Genomic DNA, 23,266 nt, shown 5'->3' with positions numbered 1-23,266 from the left:
TAAAGATAATAAACATATTTCATATATTGTATCAAAATTGTGTAATAATCATATTGTGTAATATTTATTGATAACATTAAAAAACGCGAGTGCAAGAAGACCCTAGCCTGCACTAACAAAATATAATTCATGGGTATTTTTCATACCCGCGGTCACTTAACTCGTCAAAAATACTAAGTATACAACTGGTCACCCGTGTTGATTCGGATCTTTCATCCTACAACATGGTTGGGGACCAGAGGAACGCAAATAGCATGCGACTCACGAATGATGAACTTGTGCCTCTGGGATGACTGCATAACGATGCTGCTGCTGCCCAGTGGAAGTCATCAAAGCCCCCTGCATACTCCTGCTATAAAGAATAAGAAAGCAATTATAATCTATTTTTAAAATTATAGAGATTTTTAATTAACAAATTTCAAAGTATAAATTTATACTTACGTTGTTCGCTCGTGGTCCACCGCCCGCTACCACCCGGATACTGCTGCTGGTTCCCAGGATCATGTTCAGAAACTGTAAGAAAACTGTAAGAAAACAATTAGAATCTATTGTCAAAACTGTAGAGATTTTTAATTAAAAATTTCAAAGTATAACTTTATACTTACATTGTTTGCTCGTGGAGCATCGGCTAATAGTCCTCTTCGGTGATGCACTGACTCTAATTCCGGTAACGAGGAGTTTAAATTTCAAATTGAAAAAATAATTAATTTGATTGGAAAGTATTAAATTACATTACCGCGACCGAAGATTGAAATCGGCGAACAAATGATTCTATTATCGCGATTCAGAAAACAGAAAGAGCCACGATGCTCTGGAAATAATTTAATACTGCGTAAGAAACACTGCTTCTATTCTCGCGTTTGCTTAACATCGTGAACGACAACGTACTCGGGGTCACTTTGCCCCGAGAAACAAACTTGTTGCTACGCACAATCACTGAATCTACCGGCCGCATTGCGCGCGACCAACAAATTTCCTGGAAAGAAAAGAGCTGAAAAGAAAGGGACAGGAGGCAAGAAACACAACAAGCACACCTGTGCTTTGGCTATCGATTTTCTTTTTTCTTCTTACAAGAGTTCGTCAACAGAAATACTGCTTTACTTAGGACTGCTGTATACATAGTTTGTCCCGTACAAGATCAATGCCACGAAGGCGAAATATTCTCAATCAATGAGAATTTCAACGATAATATATTATCTACGAAAATAATTACGTACAAGTAATTATTCAATTTATAAATATTATATCACTAAATTTCATAGTTAGAGTTGTAAGCATGATTATGTTTACTTCATCGAATGTGAGAATATCCGATAATTTTTATAAATATTCCGAAATTTGCAAAAATTAAAGTTCGTTGGTTATTTGTGCTCGAATAGCATATTCCAACTCTGCAGTTACTACATTTTCTTAAACTTGTATCGAAATATATATGCAAATCGCAATTACAACAATTCATAAAGAAATATAAACAATCAATTAAATAAATAACACTCGGAAATATTCAATCGCGATCAGAATACAGTTAAATATAAACTATTCCAATTTATCGTCGATATCTACCGACGCCATTTCTGTATACTTCGATATTATATCGAAGTGGATAAAAGGTTTGTCAAAGATTTTCATAATTTATCTTAACAATGGCCGATTATAAAATTATGATCATGCTTGCAACGAATAACGCAATAAAGAGATAAAAATATATAAATATTGATATGGATGTTAATTTTTTTTATAATTGTTTAGAAGTTACCAATATTCCCTCCAAAATTTGTCGACTCGTCTGCCATCTGTTATGGCGTCGTTTACGCGCCAATGAAACTTTCCATGGCGTCGAATTTCAATCAGAGACTGCAACAGGAATGAAATACAAATTAAATCATAATTAAACAATAATTGATAATAATGAAGAAATATTAAAAGGTTAGAAACACGTATGTACCCCGTTGGTCGCGAAACGCCGACACGTCTTGACAGGTTCCAACAAGTCTTATTATTTCTTAATTTCGAATTCCAATAAGAGACTATAACAGAAACGAAATAACGATGCATTAAGGTACGCAAACAATTATTACAATTACGTAATGATTAAATCGAAACCGTATTGCAAGAGATCGTAATTAAAACGCGAGTAGTAATAGTGGAAGGATAAACAGGTTAGAAATACGCACCTCGGCCGCGAAACGCCGATACGTCATGACACGTCTTGCTATGTTTATTTTCAAAGTATGAATGATGGCCGTCCGCTGTGCTCGGCAACGCTCGCGAATTAGGCGGCGGGGTGGGGGAAGCGCCGATGTCTCACGAAGCTTGTATTACGAACCCGAGGGATGCCTCGGATAGAAACCGCGGATAGACTAATTTTAGCAAATTATTTACAACTTTAACTAGTCAAGGAAACGCGAATAATTCGTACTTTTCAACTCGTATGCATTTACACGCAACTAGTCTGCTGCCTATCACAATAATTCAGTGAGTTTCTCAACTGACCGCCATCCATGAGAAGAGGCCGCTAAAATCAGCTCCGAATTTTCAGGTCGGTATGGCAGTCAGATTCGGCCACGAAAGTCCATAAGGTGAAAGGTCTACTCGTATAACTTGTCTGTGGAATTAGTATTGATGGGCAGACAACTGTAGTGTATACGTAAATACATGTGAGTTGACTATAGAAGGGATTAAAATTCATTTTTGAATCTGTTGGTAACGTTACGAATGACACAAAAATGGTAATGGGGTTTTCAGACCCCATAAAAATGGGCTAAATACATTGGGCGAAAGATTTACTCGTATACCTCGTCTGTGACAATACTCTAGAATCTTTGATGAATCAATGAGAATCAAAACTAACCTAGTGAAGAAGCTCTATATTTATGATGACCTATGCAAGGCGGATCGCAGCCAATTTGCTAATATGATTTAGTTTTTAATTAATAATTACATTACCCAGCTAAGAGTGATACGATTATTAATTAAACGCTAAATAATATTACCCAGGTCTCACCACGTGGAGGTTGCTGCGAGTGGAGACCCAAAGGGAGATAGATGGAATCCAAGTTCCATCGATACCATATACCTCGTCTGTGGCTGTATATTTCTTAATCCCACGCGTGCTTAAACTCTATTACATTAATTTTTTTACAAGATCTAAATGAATAGAATAATTAACAATGGGTAAACATAACAATTAATACACGAATAAGATTAAATATTATACTTAGCGATTGAATATAATAATTATTAGTGAATGAACATAATGATTATAATATTTTATGATGTTGCGAGCGGTTTCCGCAATCTAGTTACTTACTATCTAGTAACTAACTATTCGTTATAGGGACGAGGGGCCAGAGTGGAGAGACGTACGCTACGCGGACGTTACAGTTGTTACGCTATTACGTAACGTAGGTTTAATGCACATAGCACCACAACGGGAATTAATTGAAACCTGATTAATCACCGTCGAGTGCAGAGTCATGTAACTGCATTCTAATTAAGAGCGAAATTCAAACGGACCAGCGTATTATAATGAACAACGCAATTATATGCTTTTCAACGTGGGCGATCAAGCTGGGGAAGGTAGAGAGAAAGGAAGGCATTTCTTAGAGATACTTAGTTTATTTTCTAAAGGCAATGTCGAATCGCAGTTTCCGTCGTTCCTTCTTTTAGTTTATTACGGACCGTGCCGAATTAGCTATTTCCGTTAAGCGGTTCGATGTTCTTGATACACAGCAGGGCCTCGCGAACTTCACTTCGCGTTCCGTTCAGTTTTCACGAGGGTCATAAATTTTTTTAAGGGTTGCTTTAGGCCGCTAGCTTCGTTTTCTCTCTCGACTCCCACGCTTTCTCACATGCGCCCGCTTCGAACATGGGCGCGTAACCTCCACCTCCTCTTGGCTCGGGGGAGAAGAGACGAACGCCTAGAACGACGAGAGGATTTTCGCGGAGAAGCAGAACGATTTTCAACCTTAACCGAGTTGTATCTAACAGTCGTACACCGAGCTAACTCCAACGAATAAATTTTGCCAAACTATTTTTGAACGTACTTAGTAGTTTGATTTTTGCGCGCCTCGGCGAGCAGAGCGGTCAGCGCTCCACGAGCACCAATCCACCTCCTTTTTCCCTAAACCACGAACTCAGGACGCACAACCCAAATACATAGGAACTTTTGAATCATCTTACATAACGTAAGAGTGCGCTGATTATCTTCATAATATTATTTAAAAACAACTAACTGTCAGTTCTATTTCAATGAAGTACATATAAATGCTACTCTTCGGCATGTTTGTTTGATTCATGAGTATGAACAAAAATGTGAAAGTACATTGGTAAACAATAATTATACATCGTGCACTTCACAAATATTACGATACTGTTTCTCAACAAGGAGATTCACCAAAAATGCATTGTTATATTCGGAATGATTGTAGTTAGCCAATGCTTATATCAATCATTCATTTTAACGTGCGAATAAGTTCGTTACAAAAATAAAAGCTGTGTGCGAGTCGTAGTGAAATATATAATAATGTCAAATTACTAAAATATATAACAACTTAACCTAATTCGAACATCTTGTGATCGTTATTAACCTGATTAGCGTCCATTGTGAAACCTATTTTTTGCACTTAATGTTTTCTTCGTCGAAATATAGATAAACAACATTGAGTTTTATTTTCTATACATTGTCTATACTATTTATGCAAAACATTAAAATTGCAATTATAATTTTAATGTCTGTTAAATTGTGAAACTGTTTCTACTTTTTTCAATTACATTGCTCTATTATGAGTGACATGGATCAGTTAGAGAATCCAAGCAATGATAAACTTGGTTCATATTATGCATTATTAGTTGCATTGAAGACAATGAATGAACGTTGTAGGCAGTTAGAAACAAGATTAACTACTGTCGAGGAAGAAAATATGTGTTTACGACTGGAATGTGGTAAAGATGAATCTACGGCAATAATGAAAGTTCATGATAACAATGAAAAAACTATTGTACAAACCTTAAAGGTTTATATATTTGTTTTAATGTCTGACATTAAAATCTTACATTTGAATGCATTAGACTTTAATAGATTTTGGTTAACAGGAGAAAGTAGAAGAGCTTACAAAACAAAAGTCACAACTTACTCATCAAATTTGTATGGTAGCAGCAGAAAATCGTCAATTATGGAATAGATTAACAAAATTAACGAGAACTAATAAATCATTAGGAAATCAATTGACAAAAATTTCCGACACCCTTAAACAACATTCTCCAGCACAACCGTTGGATCTTGTACCATATAAATTACATGATATTTCTCAGTCTGTTAAACAGGAAAATGATAATGAACAATTGACTGCAAATAATGGTATGTATTTAATTATAAAATGATTAGATGTAACAAACATATCAGACTTTAAATTGTGTATGTACTTTTAGGCGAGAGGGAACAAAGTTTAGAGGAAATATCATTAAGACTTATAAACAGCATTATGTTAGAAAAGTCTGATCTTGAACATCAATATGCAGAGGCAAGTATATAGTACCATAATGAAGATATTAAATTTTGGAAGTTATGACTATTTCTTTCGTAATTATATGATTAGATGGTTGAATTGCAAAACAATACTGAATTGAATTTGCAAAATGTTGGTTTCACTTATCCAGAGGATTCAGATACAGAATTAGAATTATTAAAACAACATGATATTAGGTTGACACAAATGAGAAATACTTTGTTAGCACAACAAACAAAATTAAAAAGAGCACTACAGCATTTTAAAAAAATGAAAGAAGGTAAATAGTAATATTGTCCTCCGCTGACTTGTTGTCCCGCGGGACGGCACAGGGGCAAGAGGATTCGGATCGCCCATCTATCTATCTCAGGCAGTCCACATGTGTGTGTAACTGCCGCGACGAATAGCGAACTAAAGTTCAATGTCCTGCCACGGGACTTCAAGTCAGCGGAGTACAGTACTGGATAAGTATATCAAATTTAAGAACCTTAAATTTTGAGGTTAACTTTACAGGAGCGATGTGTAATATTTGTCGCGTGAATGCAAATAAAAAGATGTGTCAAGCAGGAACACAATTTGATTCTGACAAAAGCTTTAAAGAACATGGCGCGACTCAAACTAGCCTGCAAACTACGAGTTTATGTTTAGACAAATGTTCGAATTCGACAGACAATACACGCGACAATAAAATTTGTCCATTATGTGGATCTTTTTATGGAAAAGTTACTTCGTTCTCAGAATTCCATGAACATGTTTTGAGTCACTTTAATAATGAATCGTCCGTAGAAGGTTTCGAAATTATTCATTACTAGGTGTTCGAGATATGGGTAAAGATTATCATTTAATATTTTCAATTTTTTTGCAAGTTTCATGTATCTATTTTGTAAACAAAAAGAAAATATAAATAGTATGTATATTGTGTGAAAGTGCGATAACCTTGATAAGATTAGAAATGTTTTTGATTATTGAATATTATAAACTGTTGATCAAGATAAAATTTAATAGAGGCAATTATTCATCATACGTGAAAATGCAATACAAATAAAAAGAATCGATTTATTATATAAATAATGAGTATGATTGTTATATGTATTTTTATGTTCATAAATTATGAAGACAGAGAGTTACTATATTGCTAAGTTACCTGCAAATGTAACAATAAACTTTAAAAGTAAAACAAGAATAGACAACATTTTATTTTTATAATATATCGTAATATTTTTTTAGTTTATTTTGTTTTTTTAAGTCTATTTAATATACACAAAATACCTTATAGATGCAAATCGTTCTTGGTATTTACTTAAGGCATATCTTTAGGTTTTACACCTTTATCATCAGATGATTGTTGTGTTGTAGACTGAAGTAGATTTTGATTGAACCAATCAGGTCTTTTTTTAGGTAATTCTACAATTCTCTGGTTCTGTATAGAAGTGATTATTCATTATAAATAAAACGTAGATACTAGTTTATGTATGAAATAAACATTATAATTGATATAGGTAAATTAAGTACCTTCCAAAAGTCTTTTGATGCTTTGTCTTTTTCTCCTTCGTACAATACTACAACATCTTGCTCTACTGGACTTAATCCTAACTCTTGTTGTATAGCTGTTTGCATTTCTAATGTTTCCTGTTTCACTATTTCATAGCAATGCCCTATAAAAGTTTAATATATCATAACCAAATCATATAATACAAACCTGTATTAATATTTCCAATGATGCCATATATCTTACCACAAAGTAAACCAGCTTCATAATTATGGCCACATTTGTTACACTCTAAAATATTAGTTTTAGGAACAGGTGGTTTCCAATTGTATTTAGGGTGACCGAATCTTCTCATCAGTCGTTTCTCTATAGTTCGTCTCCTCTTAGGTACAGCCCATAAAAATGCATCATTTAAAACATCTTTTAAAGATCGTCCAGGAAAAATAACAGGCTGTACTTGGTTCGTAACATGGTTACACTCGATTGCACATAAACCTCCTATATAAATGTAAATATTTATTGAAATAATTTTAATTCAAGTTAATTCATACTCTTAAGAGGTTAAGAAATGTTAAGCATAACAAATTTTTGCTTTTTAACGCGTTGTAACACAATCACGTGCATGTACAATACAAAAACATTATTTTTGTTTACCTGGTGGAAAACCTCGACCAAAAATAATATCAATTGCTTGCTCAAATGATCGAAAGGCACGCGATAACCTACTCAACAAACCGTTCGCCATGTTTAAAAATCACCATAGATTAGTTTACAACAGATCTAAATTAGAACAAGCGTGTGAAATTAAGGATAATTTTCAATACGTAGTAATTCGTAGAAAGTTGTATACTATTATTTATTTAAATTGCGATCGTATGTTACTCTCTTTGAAATAGTCATAGATGTTTTACGAATCAATTTTAACTATGACATTAGAATAACATAGTTAATACAAATTTTTTGAAAAATTAAGATTAATATTTATTCTAAATTATATGAAGGTATGTATTGGGATTAATAAGAAATCTCGGCTATATAAAAAGGTTTGGATAACATAGTGAAATGATTATATCACAGATTTTAGATAAGCAGAGGTCGCTAAGAATCGTTTGATATGACATTCCTTCGGACATCTATTAATACTTTCTTCGGAAGTACTCAATGACCGAAATCATTCATGATTTGTATGTAATACAGGTCTGATTAATGCCGTACACAGTAGTTGTATTTACAAGTGGGGAAGGGAAAGGGAAAAGTAGGTGGGGGAGTGATTTTGAAGTATCGGTGGGGATTAGTGGAACTCGAAAGTCTCCACGAGTCGTATGACTTGCCTCACTACAGTTTTCGCTATGGCGTGTATAGGGTCAAGTAGGCTCTGTGCTCGTGCAGAGAAATTGTGCCAGTTCGGACATTTCGCCCAATTACGAAGGAAAGTTTCGACGACATGTGTCAAGTCACGATCCAGAATCGACCAGCAGACCAGTACTTTGGTTCAACATTGTCAGGTACGTTGATTTTACTTTTCGGTGTTGCCACAATACACAAAAAATCTTATTTGCGCTCAATAGAGCTTTAGCGCCAAATTTGTAAATTATTTCTACGCTTGTACAGCGTCAGTATTTCGTGATACACCCATAAATTCCTCCTCTTTCATTCATTTTTAGTGAAATATGAAGTGACTCGTGTGTTGTTACCGACATAACCTAATCTCGCTCCAAGTTAAAGAAGCCTTTTACGCTATTATTCGTGATACCATTTGGTCTGTTATGTCTATTCTTAGAGACATTTCGAGGAGAATGTATAAAATAATCTCCAATATTAATAAAATGTACGAAATAGATAATTTTACTTGGTTTTATAAACTTAGTAAATTATGTAATATCCCGTAAAATGTGTTGGTAAATAGCGTTGCTGCATCGGCTAAATTGAATGCGATATATCCACAAGTAGATAACTGTTTTCGGTATGTACATTTGCGTGTTGATATTCTAATGACAAATCCACGTGCAAGTCAGTGGAAAGTCGTTCGTGTAAAACATTGCCTGTAAAGTTTGTGAAACCACGTTTTTGTCCCGTCGAGCTGTCAGCTGTTTCTAGCAGACGACCTAGTTGTCGTCTGCTACAGACGTAGTTCAAATTAACATCATAAAACAATATTACGATAAAAATGTTTAACAATTTCTCAATAGAATATTTCTTTAAATCAAGCTTTTAATTATTATTCACTATTTTTGACATAATATTGAATAATCGTGTTCGTAATGTAATTTAAAGTTTGTATTGACTGTACGAGCGCCACGCGATCGTTATACGCATGCGTCAGACACAAATTTAAATGGATTCTATACACTGGGTGCACTAGGTATAAATATTGGAGTCAATTTCTTTAAATGAATTAGTCTGTGCACAGGTAAAATATTTATTTATCTATTACAGGCATAGAGTATTCTTTTATATAGTGTAGTACATAACATTTAACAAAATACGATAGAAATAAATTACTAGTCATTGCTTTTATGTATAAAGGTAGTAACATTTATTAAACTATAGAATCTGACTATTAACTATCTCTGAATGCTTCGTTTTTTCTAGTCTAAGAAGAGTTAGGTTGTGTTTCTTCAATAAACTGGTGGCTAGCTGAATCAAGGTGAATCAGTTCACATTGTTACATTTCTATTTGTTTTAGAAATGGATTTGCATAATCTTTCGACGGCATCTTTTGCAGTATTACTAGCATAGACAGTTTGTCCGTTTATTTGCTTTTTAATATCAATTTCTATATTCACAGTGTACTCTGTTCTAGCACTTTACAAAGGAAAAGCTTTTATGTCATAAACATTGGATTTGTTAGAAATGTGCCTTCGGAAATCTCATAATGTTTCGTCAATAATTGGTGGATCGATCATTTCTATTGCTAAAATTGACTAAAAATTTTAAAAAATATTGAAAAACGTCGCATCTAAAGCTATTTACAAATTGAGTCTAACGGTTGAACGAAAACTGACGTCACGCATGCGATAACTCCGACTGGAAGTAGTAATAGGACCTGTTGGTAGAGCGAATATGGTAATATAACGAAATGCAACGGATCCGTGAAATTCGACCCATATTACGCAGAAGAGAAATTAAAGAATTATTTTAAATAAATAACCGTTCGTTATTGCGAACAAGACGCGCGCTTTTCTGTTATGGAATATTAACCTCTCGCCAACAATTTCTAATTCCATCTGAATTTCTAAGCACCTTAATGGCCTCTAACGAAAGTTTTCCATAAATTGTTCGACGAACATCCAAACGGATTGCACGACTTTCACTGCTGGAAAGTGACACAGAGGCCGGATTTTGAAATCTTCTTTCAATAGCTCGCGATTCGCAGACGCGAGTTTGCCACTTCGACGACGGTTAATCGTCCTTACTTATTACGCAAGTCTTAGGTAAACGATGGCTCATTGGCTGGGCGTTGCTCGGATAGAGATTCTTTTTCTCTATGTCGCGGCGATGGTGGTCAATAATATCGGTTTGAGCGAAAACCGGTCGCGAGGGCAACGCGACGAATTTCAAGTCTCGCTTCTCTGTAAGTAGGCTAACTGGCCCGTGAGATATCCTTCTTCGAACACGGTTTGCCCATGGAATCCACGCTCTTGACTTTCTCGGCTTGTTCAGCTGTGCTCCGCGTGTATAGATCGTCGCTCTTACTCGCCGATTCACCTACGAATCGAGAATTACCACGGTACAGAGATCGACAACCTTTCTGGACCAAACGCGAAAAAGATCATTTTTAGAAAAGTATCATGGTTATCAAACAAATTTACACTGATGATTAATTGAACGCTTATACTATTAAAATGAATTTTGTCAATGTCCGTTGTCGAAATGTTTGAAAACTAAAATCATTAGAAGAAAAGATTTTCTTAATTGTATTAATTAAATCGTGAACTAATAGGTTATATAATTTTCCAGCGGACACGCTTAATACTTTAACAAGAGCCGGTGCGTGTTTTAATTGTTACGATTACACGTTTTAGCACGATATAATTGCAGAAAATAATTACAAATAGAAATTGAACGAGTTATTTGCAAATAATTGGTACTTTTTGCGTAATAAAGTCATAAATGTAACACCATTAACGCCACTCGAGTAATTTATGTATAATAGTAATATCATCGTTAAAGTTTAATCGTTAAATGATTAAATGCATACCAAATGAATGTAATGACGCTGTAAAACTATTCGCTACTAAGAATTGTTTTATATGCGAATAAATGGCCATTATTTATGTGCACACACGGCCAGATAGCAATTACAGTTGTTTTACTTATTTCAAATACAACGATGGAGGAGGTAGCTTCAAGCCCATGACAGAGAACGTTAACATTGATTTATACAGGTCGTAAAATCAAGTTTGCTATCATTGTTAATGCAAATATAAGGTCATTAACACCGTTGATTTGCAAGTTCTGTTTCAGAGGCATCACTCTCCATAACTCGCGTATAATAAGGAAGATTTCCTTCATTGACGCACGGCGTCTGGTGCTTTTGGCATGCCAATCTTGCCAACGTTCCACGCGTGTACGCACGCATAGGAATGCGTGAATAGTTTTACAATGCGATTGTTGTTAAATTACTGCGCACTGCATTCGATGAGGCGACCCGCGAATTAACATAGAAACACCGCGTCGACGTTTCTGAACCTCTAAATCCAGTTTTATTTCAGCGACCGTTGGAATAACGTACAACACCTGATCGAGTTGTTTCTTACGTTGAATTTATACATTCATACTAATCACATCCGTCGTTGTAAACGATAATGCGTTAACTGTTGTAAGAAATTAAATATTTCTAAAACTATCAGTTTCATTAGGACTTTTTCGTCCCTTTCTGTGAGTTGTATTATCCAAATAATGAAGAGATATATTAATTAGGGGTGTGCGGGATTCTCGAAAATATTCGGAATTCTCGTAAAATATCCGGGATTCCCGAGAATACACGTGATCCCGCGAAGATCCGAAATTCCCGAGAATATATGGGATCCCAAAAATGTCCGGTATTCGCGACAATGTATGGGATATAGAATAATATCTGGGATTCTCGGAACACAATTGTGTGATTGACTATCCATCCAGAAATATCTACCAATATTAAAATTCTGCATTGTCAGAATTATCGAAATTTGTAATTATTTTCTACAATATTACTAACATAAACATTCCCGATTAATAAGATATGTAATCTTCGAGAACACAATGGCTTTCGGATTGTGGTAATTGTTGAAAGTATGGAGAAACTTAAAATGTCGGGAATCGCAGACGTTTTCGGGAATTCCGAACATTTTTGGGATTTTGAAATTCTCGGGAATTCCGAATGGCTTCGGGATCCTGAAAATTCGCAGGAATCACGGATGTTTTCGGGATCCCGAAATTCTCGAGATTCCATCCCGATCTTGAAAAAAGTTGCCGTCCCGATCGAGATCTCGCACACCCCTAATATTAATATTGCTGAGAAGAAATCGATCACGTTTACTAGTACCGCATCCGGTTACGGGTTTTTGACGTTTCGTTGAACGGCAATTCGTCAAGGCCGTTATAATTGAGGATACTTATTTTGCAAGGATACGTCTCGTGCGTTTTCTCGACCGAAGTACTTTCCCTCGACAATAGTTGTGTTGATCTCATGGTTGTTCGTCGTAGATGACCGCGAACATGCACTCGTGACATTTACAAGCCTCCGCTTCTTCATGATTTTTTGTTCGCAGTTTAACCTTTGAATGCTTTTATGCTAACAATTTTTATGTATAGTACAGCGCCGATTTAACAGTTGCTTTCCCTCAACCTTAAGCTGTACACAATATGTAGTTAGTTATAGTACGATCAAACACAATGTATTGCCAACTGGTGTTTATTAGATTACCAAGAAAAGTAAATTTAAAAAAATGGGAATATACTTTATATTATAATTATTAAGGGAAGAACTACATACAAACATGTATACAGGGTGTTCAGCCACTCCTGGGAAAAAATTTTAATGGGGTATTCTAGAGGCCAAAATACGACGAAAGTCAAGAATACCAATTTATTGATGGAGGCTTCGTTATTAACGTTCAAAGTTCCACACGTACTGAATTTTTTTCTCGAAAATGCGCAGGATTTCGGGGGTATGTCTATTCACCAAAACTAATTGTAATTGACTCCCGCAACCGAAAATAATTTTTCCAGAACGATTTGACATTTTTTTCATTCGTCGAAAAAAGGCACAAAATTAGATTTTCGGTAAGAAATTTTGTTCTCGAAAGTACCTAGGATTTCGGAGGTATGTGTATTCACCAAAAATGATTGTAATTGACCCCCGCAACCGAAAATAATTTTTCCAGAACGATTTGAAATTTTTTAATTTAATTGTTAATAACTTTTTAACGAAGCCTGATTCAAGAAATTGATATTCTTGATTTTCGTCTCATTTTGGCCTCTAGAATCTCCCATTCAAATTTTTCCCAGGAATGGCCGAACACCCTTGTATACAAATACAATTCTTCAATGAGTGATAAGAGTAAATAATTATTCGTTTTATATGTAGAATTTTAATTTTAGTCAGGTTCGTAACTAATATCTTGTTTATTCTTTTTCTGAAAAAGGAAACATTCAAAGGTGAAAAGTTTATTTTATTAATTCTTGGTTCTAAAATTTCTTCGTCACCCGTTCTTGGTTATTTTGCAATACTCGTGCCAGCAAACTCGGTTTCGGTTTCAGCAGTATGTTGATTGCCCTGAAATCTTCTCTTTCTCTCTCTATCAAAACGCGATGGAGATATTCTAGAGTGGTGACGATCGATTTTTTATTGGCTGTAATTTGCACCCGACCTTTCGATTCAGAAATCGGTATACGTGGAACGAAACATACTGTTTTCGAGTAGGTATCATATTTACAGTGGTACAAAGTTCAACTCTTTTGTCAAATTTATACATAAAGTAAGCAAATTCAAAAATCTTTACGAAAAATATGAAGGTGTAATGTAGAAATCATATTTCTAAATTAAAATATTCTATAACACAGTTATAGGTCAACAGCAATGATTATTATAATCAAAATTCATCCCTTGTGCGTCTAATAAAAAACAAAAACCCGAATAAATCTTTCATGAATTAATAAAACACGCGTATTAGTAGTATTGCTCGCAAGAAAAATGTTATTATAAAATGAATGGATAGATTTGCTCACAAATATTAACAAGGAACAAGAAAACCATCCCTTAATAGAATATTCGTAATTCTGATTTTTAAAGAGCAATTGTAATTATTATTTTTAAAATGTCGAAAACACTGTAGATCCATCGAAAGGGAAATCTTTTATCCGTCGTCCCGAATTTTTATCTAGATACGAAGTTTGCCCATTCCTGGTTCGGGGTCATTGTCCTGTTGTAGGACATATTCACGGTCAACTAGCCTCTCACCGAAGGGAATGGCTTGTGTCTGCAGGATGCAATGATACTCTTCCTTCTTCGATACTCTTTCAATTCGTGCAAGGTCACCAACTTCATGTTTGAACCTCCGCTTCATACCCACACTGATACGCTCTTGCCAGGAAGTCGCCGGATAAAAACCCTGCAATTTCGTCCGAGCAGCTTTCAACTTGAATTCGTCCGTGAACAGCACCTTGAACCACTGTGAAACGCTCCACCTTTTTTATTTACGAGATAACTGCTGTCGTCTGGCCTTGTTTGGTTCGCGGAATAATGGCTTCTTAGATGCTGCACAGCCCTTCAGATTTTGCGATCGCAGAGTCACCGTTGCACAGTTAAGATGGCAGTTAGATCCTCGTGGATTTCAGGTTTTGTGCAGATTCTGTGGGAACAAAGGTGTTTTGTACCTGTAACAGCCTCTTAGCTGCCATACTACTTGATACCATTATGGAACATAATCGACAATTCGGTTCACGTCTCGGTTTTCGTCCAATTTTTCTCCGTTGAACGAATTAACAATTTTTAATTTACATTCGTTACTAAACATGATACGATTCCAAAAGTCCTCCGAATCATTTAACGAGCAAAAAATTGGATCTACTTTATCTAATTTAGCTGTAATCAGTTTTTTTTTTTTTAAATAGAAGAACATCCTTTAAACGTCATATTTTCATTATTTTAAGAACATATTTTCAAAATTATTGACTTCACAAAGACGCAATTAAAAGAAAATAGATTTTTTTTAAGGCTATAACCCCAGAATACTTCCTTAATAAATAAGCTTATAGTTAATAGGAACGGTTTTTAAAGAGCATTTTGTTTAATTGCTAACACAACTGTCTCTGGAATTTTAACGATGGGAGCACACTCGTGTCTCCAATGAATTACATGATTCGTTCTTCCTTCCTTGAAAGTGGTTAATTATTGTTTTTAATCATCTTGTACTTTTATTAACGAGCACTTTAGTAGAAAATCGTGATTCTCTCATACTTGTCGTATTACATATTCAATGTGTGTTGGAAACAAACTCGTACTCGGTTTAATGTCCTCGCGACCACTAAGCCACTATCGACAGAAAATAGTTTACAATTAAGCGACCGTGCGAGGCATTTGATCGAATAAGTAAAATTGATTCGTTGTGGGAAAACCGGTTTCATGAGTTCCATTTTCTCCGTTCTTTTCGTACGATTGATTTATCGCAGTGTCTAAGAAAATATTGCGCATTTAGTGACTTCATTTCCCGTTGTTTCTAAGTCGTTTATCGAAATAAAATATACTGACAACCAGACGTAACAACGCGACCGAAAGTTTTGTGTAATCTCTTTTCCAATTGCTTTAAATATCTTTCCGGGACTCAGGGTCCCTCCCGCTTCCGGTTTGAAAGTTACCACTCGTTCTTTGTTAAAACCACGTAAATTGTATTCCAGAACTACGTAGTAGGTTTTTAAAAGAATATACTATAATTTCAAGCTGGTATGAAATTAGTTCTACCATAGAACCACTTTCAAACCGGAAGTAGAACGGTCCTGGAATTCCAAAAAGGCACAATTTTCAAACCTTTCTAATTTGTCTACTTTTCACCACGTGCTCAAGGCTATCGTCACAAAATTATCTTTATTATTTCAAATACGTAAATAGATAAATAGATACATCACAAAAATATATCTTGCATTTCTTTTCAGAAAGCTATAATTTTATAATTGAAACGATAATTTATCAAGCTCATAATCCAGACCTTGACTCGTCTTTTTCTCGCATGGCATTTTTTGATCCCAAGGATTGAGCAACCATGACTATGACTGTACTTTGCATCCAAGGATGGTATTGTGGAAGAATTCTTCCAGAACAATGGTACAAGATCGTAGATCACGATGCTTGAAACTCTGCTTACTTGTAGTAATCGCCTTAAGGGGTAATGCCACTCTAGCGCCCGGAAAAACAGCCTAATTTTGAGAATTTTTTATGCGAATATAGTAAATGGAATACAAAATCTGTTTGAAGGCCATTCTTGTACATACTTTGAAGTATGATCACAATTTTTTTTAAGTTTTTTTAATACAAAATGGCGACGGTACAGCTCCGCAAAGGAAGCTTCTTCACACGGATAGTGTTCCGCGGCCGGAAAAATTTCTCCTTCAATTTTTGACCTGGAACAAAAAACAATCGGTTTTTGAATTCTATATAAGATTAGCTCGGGAAGTACATACGGAAATTAAAAAATACCGTTTTCTGTAAGAATGGTGCATGATGGAAGAAAAAGTTTCATATTCAAGTAAACATTACGTGAAAAATTGTTCATAACAAAAAAAGTTTACAACGACACGCAAAATCCGTACGTACTTCCCTAGATAATATAATTTTGAAAGTACAGTTAAAATTTCAAGTGAATCAGTGAAGATCTGTTCAAGTTATGTTTCCGGCCAGTTTGAAAAATGCAGTTTTGAGAAAAACGCCTTTAAAGCCTTACGTATCATTTTTCGATAGAATTTTTTATTTACCTCTAGTCTGCGATGCCTGCACCATACAATTGGCCTTCTCAATTGATGCTCTCCTCCTCTTCTTCCTTTCTGGCTGATTTTAAAGACAGTCGAGCCTCTTTTGCAGCATCAGTCAGCGATCTCTCCGAAAACTTGATGCGGCGCGCGTCAGCCTCCGCGCAGTAATTGTAGCAGTTGGGCCCGATTGTGATGCCTAATACCTCCATTCTGTATACTTTTCAGTGTCACTTCTTTTATTCCAAAACTCGCAAGCTTTACAATATTTAGATTTCACACCAATATCAATCACTTTTCCAGTAAACCATCCGATAAGCGACACTACTCCATACAGAGATGAAAAGCCACGTTTCCTCCATGTTCCATCGTCTGAGATAGTTAGACCATTCTTTTCGTTATTTTCAATAGACTTAGCCTTCTCCTCTTGTGCCGCTTTCTTCATACTTTCTTGACAAACAGCTTCTGTTCCGACAGAAATCGTGCGGACAACTTTATCGTAAAACGAGTGAAAAATCGGGCGTTGGAGGTCCATGAAGGCGCAAAACTTTACTATTCCATTTACACCAATTCCTAATAACCGCATAGCAAGGATAATTCTGCGATTAATTTCATATCCTTTATCAATAAATGGGCAACTCGAAATGAAGGTTTGTTCACAATTCTCACAAGATATGACGATTTTAAATCCTAAGCCACGCTTGCCTGTTTCGGTAAATTTCACATTTGATTTGCACGTTTTACACACTACAACTTCTGAAATAGCAGAAAAAACAGCGATAAAGTTCAATAGACGGTAACCGAATGCTTCATCGACTTCAACGTTGTAACAATCTTCGGACAGTTTCAGTTTTTTGGCAGATGTGCTAACGCTTTCGAGCTGCGGCGACTCCATTTCAAATCGATTCAACGGTCGTCTCTTTGATATATTCGATCAGTTGCTTTTTGTTGAATCGTTGTATGAATTTCATTGCTCGGTTCGTTATTTGTGGTGCGTCGCGAAACATGTCGTTTCATTTATAATAGCAATTCAGCGTTTGAACTGATGCTACACAAATATATTTGGGTTTTATTTACTCACTTGTTTTTTAATCACTTGTGCCATCTAGGTCTCCAATTTGAAGCATAGAATATATTAGCATGAACAGATAATTCGATTCCTTTATTATTCCAGGCAGTATAGTCATAAAAGCAGCGCGTCACACAAACGCTCTTGGAAGGAGCTCGGAGCGCGCTGCAACGTGTTTAGCCACATGTCACGGAATAAGCACTAAAAACATTTTCCCCCTTATAAAATTTATTGTGCCTTATTTCTAAGACCCTAAGCCATCATTTAAGACAAAAAAAATTTTTAGCATTTTTTTAAGATTCTAGAGTGGCATTACCCCTTAATTAATTAAAGTTTTGAAATACGCAGTATTTTCTGGGACAGAGCCTGATACGTGAAAAGGCTCGTTATCGCGTCGGATGACGATATTACGCAGTGCAGATTTTCCACGAGCCAAGTATGTACCTTAAAAAATTCGTAACTGGGTGGGTTGCTCAATGGAGATTAATCGACGTCCACGCGAACAGTCAATTAGTAGGACAGCCGCCAATTACCTTATGAATGGAAATATTGAAATCACTCGTGACGTCGGATAACGACTTATGTATACCTCGATCACCTGGTTGTCTCGAGTACCGACGATCGTTTCTCTGTTTCCAGTGGACAAAAAGTCGACGGGAAAAAGAATCGATCAGAGATCACATAGAGGCTACTGACATACGTCAACCTACATTCTGCACTTTTATGTTCCTCCTCGTTGGATCGAACATCTAACCGATCGGACAAGGCTGCTCTTGCTTGGCCTATGGCGGACGAAATGATCGACGTGCATCGCGCACAGCGAACGTTTCGCAAGCACGACGAATTATTGCGAGACCCGTCGAACCAGAATGCTGGTTTAGCTTCGAGAAGATCGTTTCTTGCGCCAGAAGAATTTCGAATTTTCTTGGCCAATCACCACCCCCAACCGCCAATCTATATACCGTTGCTCGAAAGTCTTAGGTCGTCTTGACTCTCAGACGCTCGTGGTGGGCCTATTTTGAATCACATTTTCGAGAGTTTAGTTGGACGCTTCAACTCGTGGCGACCGAGGAGAATTTCGAATTATCACGCTGACAATCTTTGCGCCGTTACTTGAAATTCTTAGGACGCCTGTTTTTTATTTTTGGTTCTTCGAACACCTGTGCTAAAATATAAATTACCCACTGTGATGTCAAAATTAGTATCAACTCTGTTCTTTAGATCTTTAATTTCACTGGATTTTGTTGATCATATTCTTTATTGTAATATTTGGTAACTAACCTAAGGCTTTTGAGTGGTAACGTGTATGTCGGTGTGTATTCGAGGCGAAAGGAAATAGCTCGAGAAACATGATTCTCCGTACACTGGGGAAAAGTGTATTCACTTCCATTACACGTTACATAAATTATTATTGTAACGTGACTCGTTTTTAAAACAAGAAATGGAAAAAGAAACCCTCTAGAAACGATTTCTTTTTCTTTACTAACACACGAGCAATCTAAAAAAGGCAATCGTTGCTTCTCTAGATAATTGGTGTATTAAAATTAATTTGCAATTTAATTAAGTCGTCCCAGAGGTTCTTTTTTTTAATTGTAGAATTTATAGCATTTGTATTCAAGTTAGATTTTCTTGGTATCGTAACTATTGCATTACATAACAATAACATTTCCCTTTCAAACAAGTAGAAACAGTTCTTCTCATTCTATATTAAAGTTATTTTTATATTCTTCTTATCTATTATGAATTTAGAAAAAAAGTGAATGAAAAAAAGACCGAATTCCGCTAAACTAAAATAAAAAAAATGTACTTGAAATAACTTTATCTATTATCGTGGGTAACACTGGATCGTTGTCTTTCAAATCGAATTAAGTATCTGAACGTTCTCTGATTGCACTTCTTTCGGTCCGCAATCGGCGACCCGGTATTTATACACCGCTTGTCGCGATTGTCATCTGTTTATAGTCACGACCATGCTCTGCTCGAATCGTCGAGAAGTCATTGTCTCGCGTTCACTCGAGATGTTTCGGTTTAATATAATAACAAATTTGAAGATGTTCGACGCATGCTAAAAAAATGGTTCCCAAGGTATCCAAGTGTGTGTGATTTCCAGATTGTCGATCACCGATTCGGCCAATGCGAAGTCATTTTTTCGTTTCACGCAGATCACCGAAATTACTGTTACTGTTACCACATCGTCGCTTATATAACCCGTTTGCTCTCGCCGAGCATGGAATTCGCAGAACATTAACAATGTACACAACGGTGAATAGATGAAAAGTTATCGGTTTACCAGGTTCGATACTTCTGCACCGTTTAACACACCTTTCGCTCCTCGTTTTTGCTCAGAGACGCGATATAGGCGTCGTCGAGATCAACGTCCACCGTGTCTGCGAGCATGAGAGACGTCTACGACGACCGCTTAGATAACAGGCGAATGGTCGATATCAGGTTGCTCATCAAATTACACAATATGCCTGTGCTCCTTTCTAAAAGAATCGCTTCAAGCAATCTTTTTTCTCCTTTTTTTTTGCAAAATGTTGTCTGAATAAAACCCCCTTATTGAGGTCACCTGTCGGTGTACTTAATCCCAAAGGTTCTAACAAGCAACGATTAGATATCGGTTAGATAAGCGTAGACTTAGAATGTTAGGACAGTGACGGTGCAAGCAGAAATAACGCATGATACTTTTTTTACATCACTTCGTATATATTTGTTTGTAGAATTATCGAAGTGTCGTACTAATAGCAAGCAATTCAATAGTCGAATATTATTTTCTTAGATTTTAGTAATAGCTTTCTTAATGTCAGAGAAACAATATTTTTTGTGAATAATTATGCTAGAAAATACAAAAATAAAATAATTGATAAATAATGACATAAAAATTCTTAATACATTTTGTTTACAATCATGGTTCTTAGTTAAAAATAACACGACCTATTCTTGTAGTTAAATGTTGACTGGCTATAAAAATTCCAAATTTTGACAAACTATTGGATTTCACCACTTGAATAGTAATTAATTTAGAATATTCATACATGAGAGCGTAAAAAGACATACGAATCTCCACACATCATATATTCAGAGTGACATACATATTATAGTTTTGCCTCGCGCTAAAGACATTGCTGTGCAGGCGTTGAAATCACTTGCAAGTCTCTTGTATATTTGAATTTTCATACTTCATTAATCATACATTCTATACTAGTGTTCAAGTTAAATACAAGTTATTAATAAATACCGATATACTGGGTCATTTATTAAAATATTAAATGTCTTTTCGATGTTATATTTAAAAAATTCTTAGTTGTTACACAATTTATTTCGTAGAATTTCAGTGTCATAAATTGGAAAATGTTGAACAACGACGATGGGTTCCATTGGCAAAGTTAAGGAACTCTTTTGTTTCCAGTATAACATAATAATTGTCAATTAAATATTATTTAATTCATTGTATTACATCGAGAAGCTAAATACCTATCTCCGTCTTGACTCATCGAAATTTATAGTGTAAAGTTCACGATGGAAAATGGTTTGAAGGACTTCGACGCGTTACTGAACATCATTAAAGATTATACGGCCAATAATCGATCTAATGACGAGCAATTACTCGGATAATTTGAATCACAAAGTAGAAAACAGTTATTAATATTTCCGATTATCTCATCGAATCTCGTACTGCAAGCTTTATAGTGAAAAATTACTTCAAGCTTTTTAACATGTTGCTCGACGATTGTACGATCAAGAATTCACGTAACGGTGGATAATTACTCGAACACTATGATGCGAGACGTAATGTATACATGCGAAGTAACGTAATTTGAGAACCAGTAAAGGTTACCGTAATGAAATTCTGATTAACCGAATAATAATGGAAGAAAATTGCTCAACGAGGTCATCAAAGACACGATGGGTAGTGAGAACTATTTCCTGTAAATCATCATTATCGTGGAGTAATTTCCAAGAACGTAAGCTTTGAGGTCGACCGTTGGATATAGGCATAATTGAAGAGAACGGCCGCGATGTGCATAGGAACGTGACACCGCTTCTCTAGCCATCTGCGTGAAACCGGTATTAATGTTACACTAATCGACTTAAAGGATCTGATCAAGTCGCAATTACGATGCGATAAATGTTTCTGCTGACAACGTTATCGAGATTCTGTAAAAAGAATTTTTCAGAATTATTGAACAAGTTTAAATAATTAATATTTTGTTCGGTATCTTCTAATCGTTCCACAGCCAATAACTATAATACAAAGTACAGTTATATTTGCTTCACGATTTTCGAGATAAATATTCGAATCGAAGTAGAATATTTCCTATGTGGAATCTTATTAATCAAGAGCAACTTCTACTTCATAAAAGTGTATTTGTTTATTTTCACGTTTCGACAAAATATTGATCGGTGAATTACCATCAAAAGTTTGCAGAGTGCGGTAAAAAATTTTAATTTCGTTCAGCTGTTGTCGAAACGACCTTATCGGAAGAGGCAAATTCTATATGGCTGTCGATATCGATTAAAAATATTACCTAATACACGGAAGTTTGAACCAGCATCGACTGTCGGAACGCGGACTGCGAAAGCCTCGACTATCTTATTTCTACGCAAAACCGATTAGAACGTTCCCTCGTATAAGTATTACGCTAATGGCGCGTGCTCAAACTATCTCCAAACCGATGGAAGGTCTCTTCGTTAATTTATTATCGGTGTGCCGCGTCATAAGCACTGTTCTAACCGTCCAAAAAGCCCACCGATCTACCGTTATGATGATCAGTGTCGAAAGGAGATCGGTACGTGATAGATTCTCCATTCAGGGAGTGTTTGTGAATCATCAACGGCTCGGTGTGCGTCAATTGAAACGTTGCTTGCATGAATGAACACCGAGTCTTTGAATTCGTTGTCGGTGTCGCGCGTCGCGAATGATGAATCTGACAGATCTCACGCGTAACAACGGCATATCAATCAGACATACGCGGCATCGCGATGATTGCTAAATACTGTTATGGTATGCGTCTATCTTTCGCGGATCGATCGACCGTGCGATTTTTTACATAACGCACGACATCGTTGCGTCCCCCCTGTCCATTGTTATTCTCCGTACGAATCGTTCGTGGTATTTTTTTTACTTAAGAAATCGACCAAGCATCCCGAGATGGCGACAGACTTCTTGTAAAGTCTCTTCATGTAGGTGTCCGCGTTTTTGAATAATTCTTCTTCTCACCTATTAATCATCGCTACCAAAGAGTATGATTTTTT

The 23,266-nt window shown here is 35.9% G+C and overlaps 3 protein-coding genes across 3 annotated transcripts in view; 2 read left to right on the top strand and 1 right to left on the bottom strand.

The window, feature by feature from the left end:
- Positions 1–4,262: 4,262 nt before the first annotated feature.
- LOC122401324 (protein spindle-F) lies at positions 4,263–6,511 on the top strand. The gene is made up of 5 exons (XM_043403397.1): positions 4,263–5,015; positions 5,095–5,359; positions 5,431–5,522; positions 5,598–5,787; positions 6,021–6,511. Exons 1-5 carry the CDS (start codon positions 4,785–4,787, stop codon positions 6,317–6,319), a joined length of 1,077 nt encoding a protein of 358 aa, XP_043259332.1. The 5' UTR covers positions 4,263–4,784; the 3' UTR covers positions 6,320–6,511.
- Positions 6,512–6,723: 212 nt separating this feature from the next.
- LOC122401325 (39S ribosomal protein L32, mitochondrial) lies at positions 6,724–7,749 on the bottom strand. The gene is made up of 4 exons (XM_043403398.1): positions 7,651–7,749; positions 7,243–7,494; positions 7,020–7,162; positions 6,724–6,927 (listed from the first exon to the last, which is right to left on the bottom strand). Exons 1-4 carry the CDS (start codon positions 7,739–7,741, stop codon positions 6,808–6,810), a joined length of 606 nt encoding a protein of 201 aa, XP_043259333.1. The 5' UTR covers positions 7,742–7,749; the 3' UTR covers positions 6,724–6,807.
- A 569-nt stretch (positions 7,750–8,318) lies between these two features.
- LOC122401323 (all trans-polyprenyl-diphosphate synthase PDSS1) overlaps positions 8,319–23,266 on the top strand; it is a 56,456-nt gene continuing 41,508 nt past the window's right edge. Inside the window, exon 1 of the mRNA XM_043403395.1 lies at positions 8,319–8,501. Coding sequence (XP_043259330.1) covers positions 8,319–8,501 — 183 coding nt within the window. The remainder of the gene's footprint in view (positions 8,502–23,266) is intronic.

The sequence above is a fragment of the Colletes gigas genome, unplaced genomic scaffold, assembly GCF_013123115.1.
Source record: "Colletes gigas isolate AHSC1104 unplaced genomic scaffold, ASM1312311v1 Colletes_gigas_Sc00023, whole genome shotgun sequence".
In the NCBI taxonomy this organism is placed as follows: domain Eukaryota; kingdom Metazoa; phylum Arthropoda; class Insecta; order Hymenoptera; family Colletidae; genus Colletes; species Colletes gigas.
The sequence above is the reverse complement of the archived record's forward strand: the minus strand, read 5'-3'. Positions and strand labels throughout refer to the sequence as shown.

Coding starts and splice junctions, on each gene's coding strand:
- LOC122401324 (XM_043403397.1), top strand. CDS start 4,785: ATGAGTGACATGGATCAGTTAGAGAATCCAAGCAATGATAAACTTGGT. Junction 5,016..5,094: donor CTATTGTACAAACCTTAAAG/GTTTATATATTT, acceptor TTTGGTTAACAG/GAGAAAGTAGAAGAGCTTAC. Junction 5,523..5,597: donor TTGAACATCAATATGCAGAG/GCAAGTATATAG, acceptor TTATATGATTAG/ATGGTTGAATTGCAAAACAA.
- LOC122401325 (XM_043403398.1), bottom strand. CDS start 7,741: ATGGCGAACGGTTTGTTGAGTAGGTTATCGCGTGCCTTTCGATCATTT. Junction 7,163..7,242: donor TGAAGCTGGTTTACTTTGTG/GTAAGATATATG, acceptor AAACTTTTATAG/GGCATTGCTATGAAATAGTG. Junction 6,928..7,019: donor CATCAAAAGACTTTTGGAAG/GTACTTAATTTA, acceptor ACTTCTATACAG/AACCAGAGAATTGTAGAATT.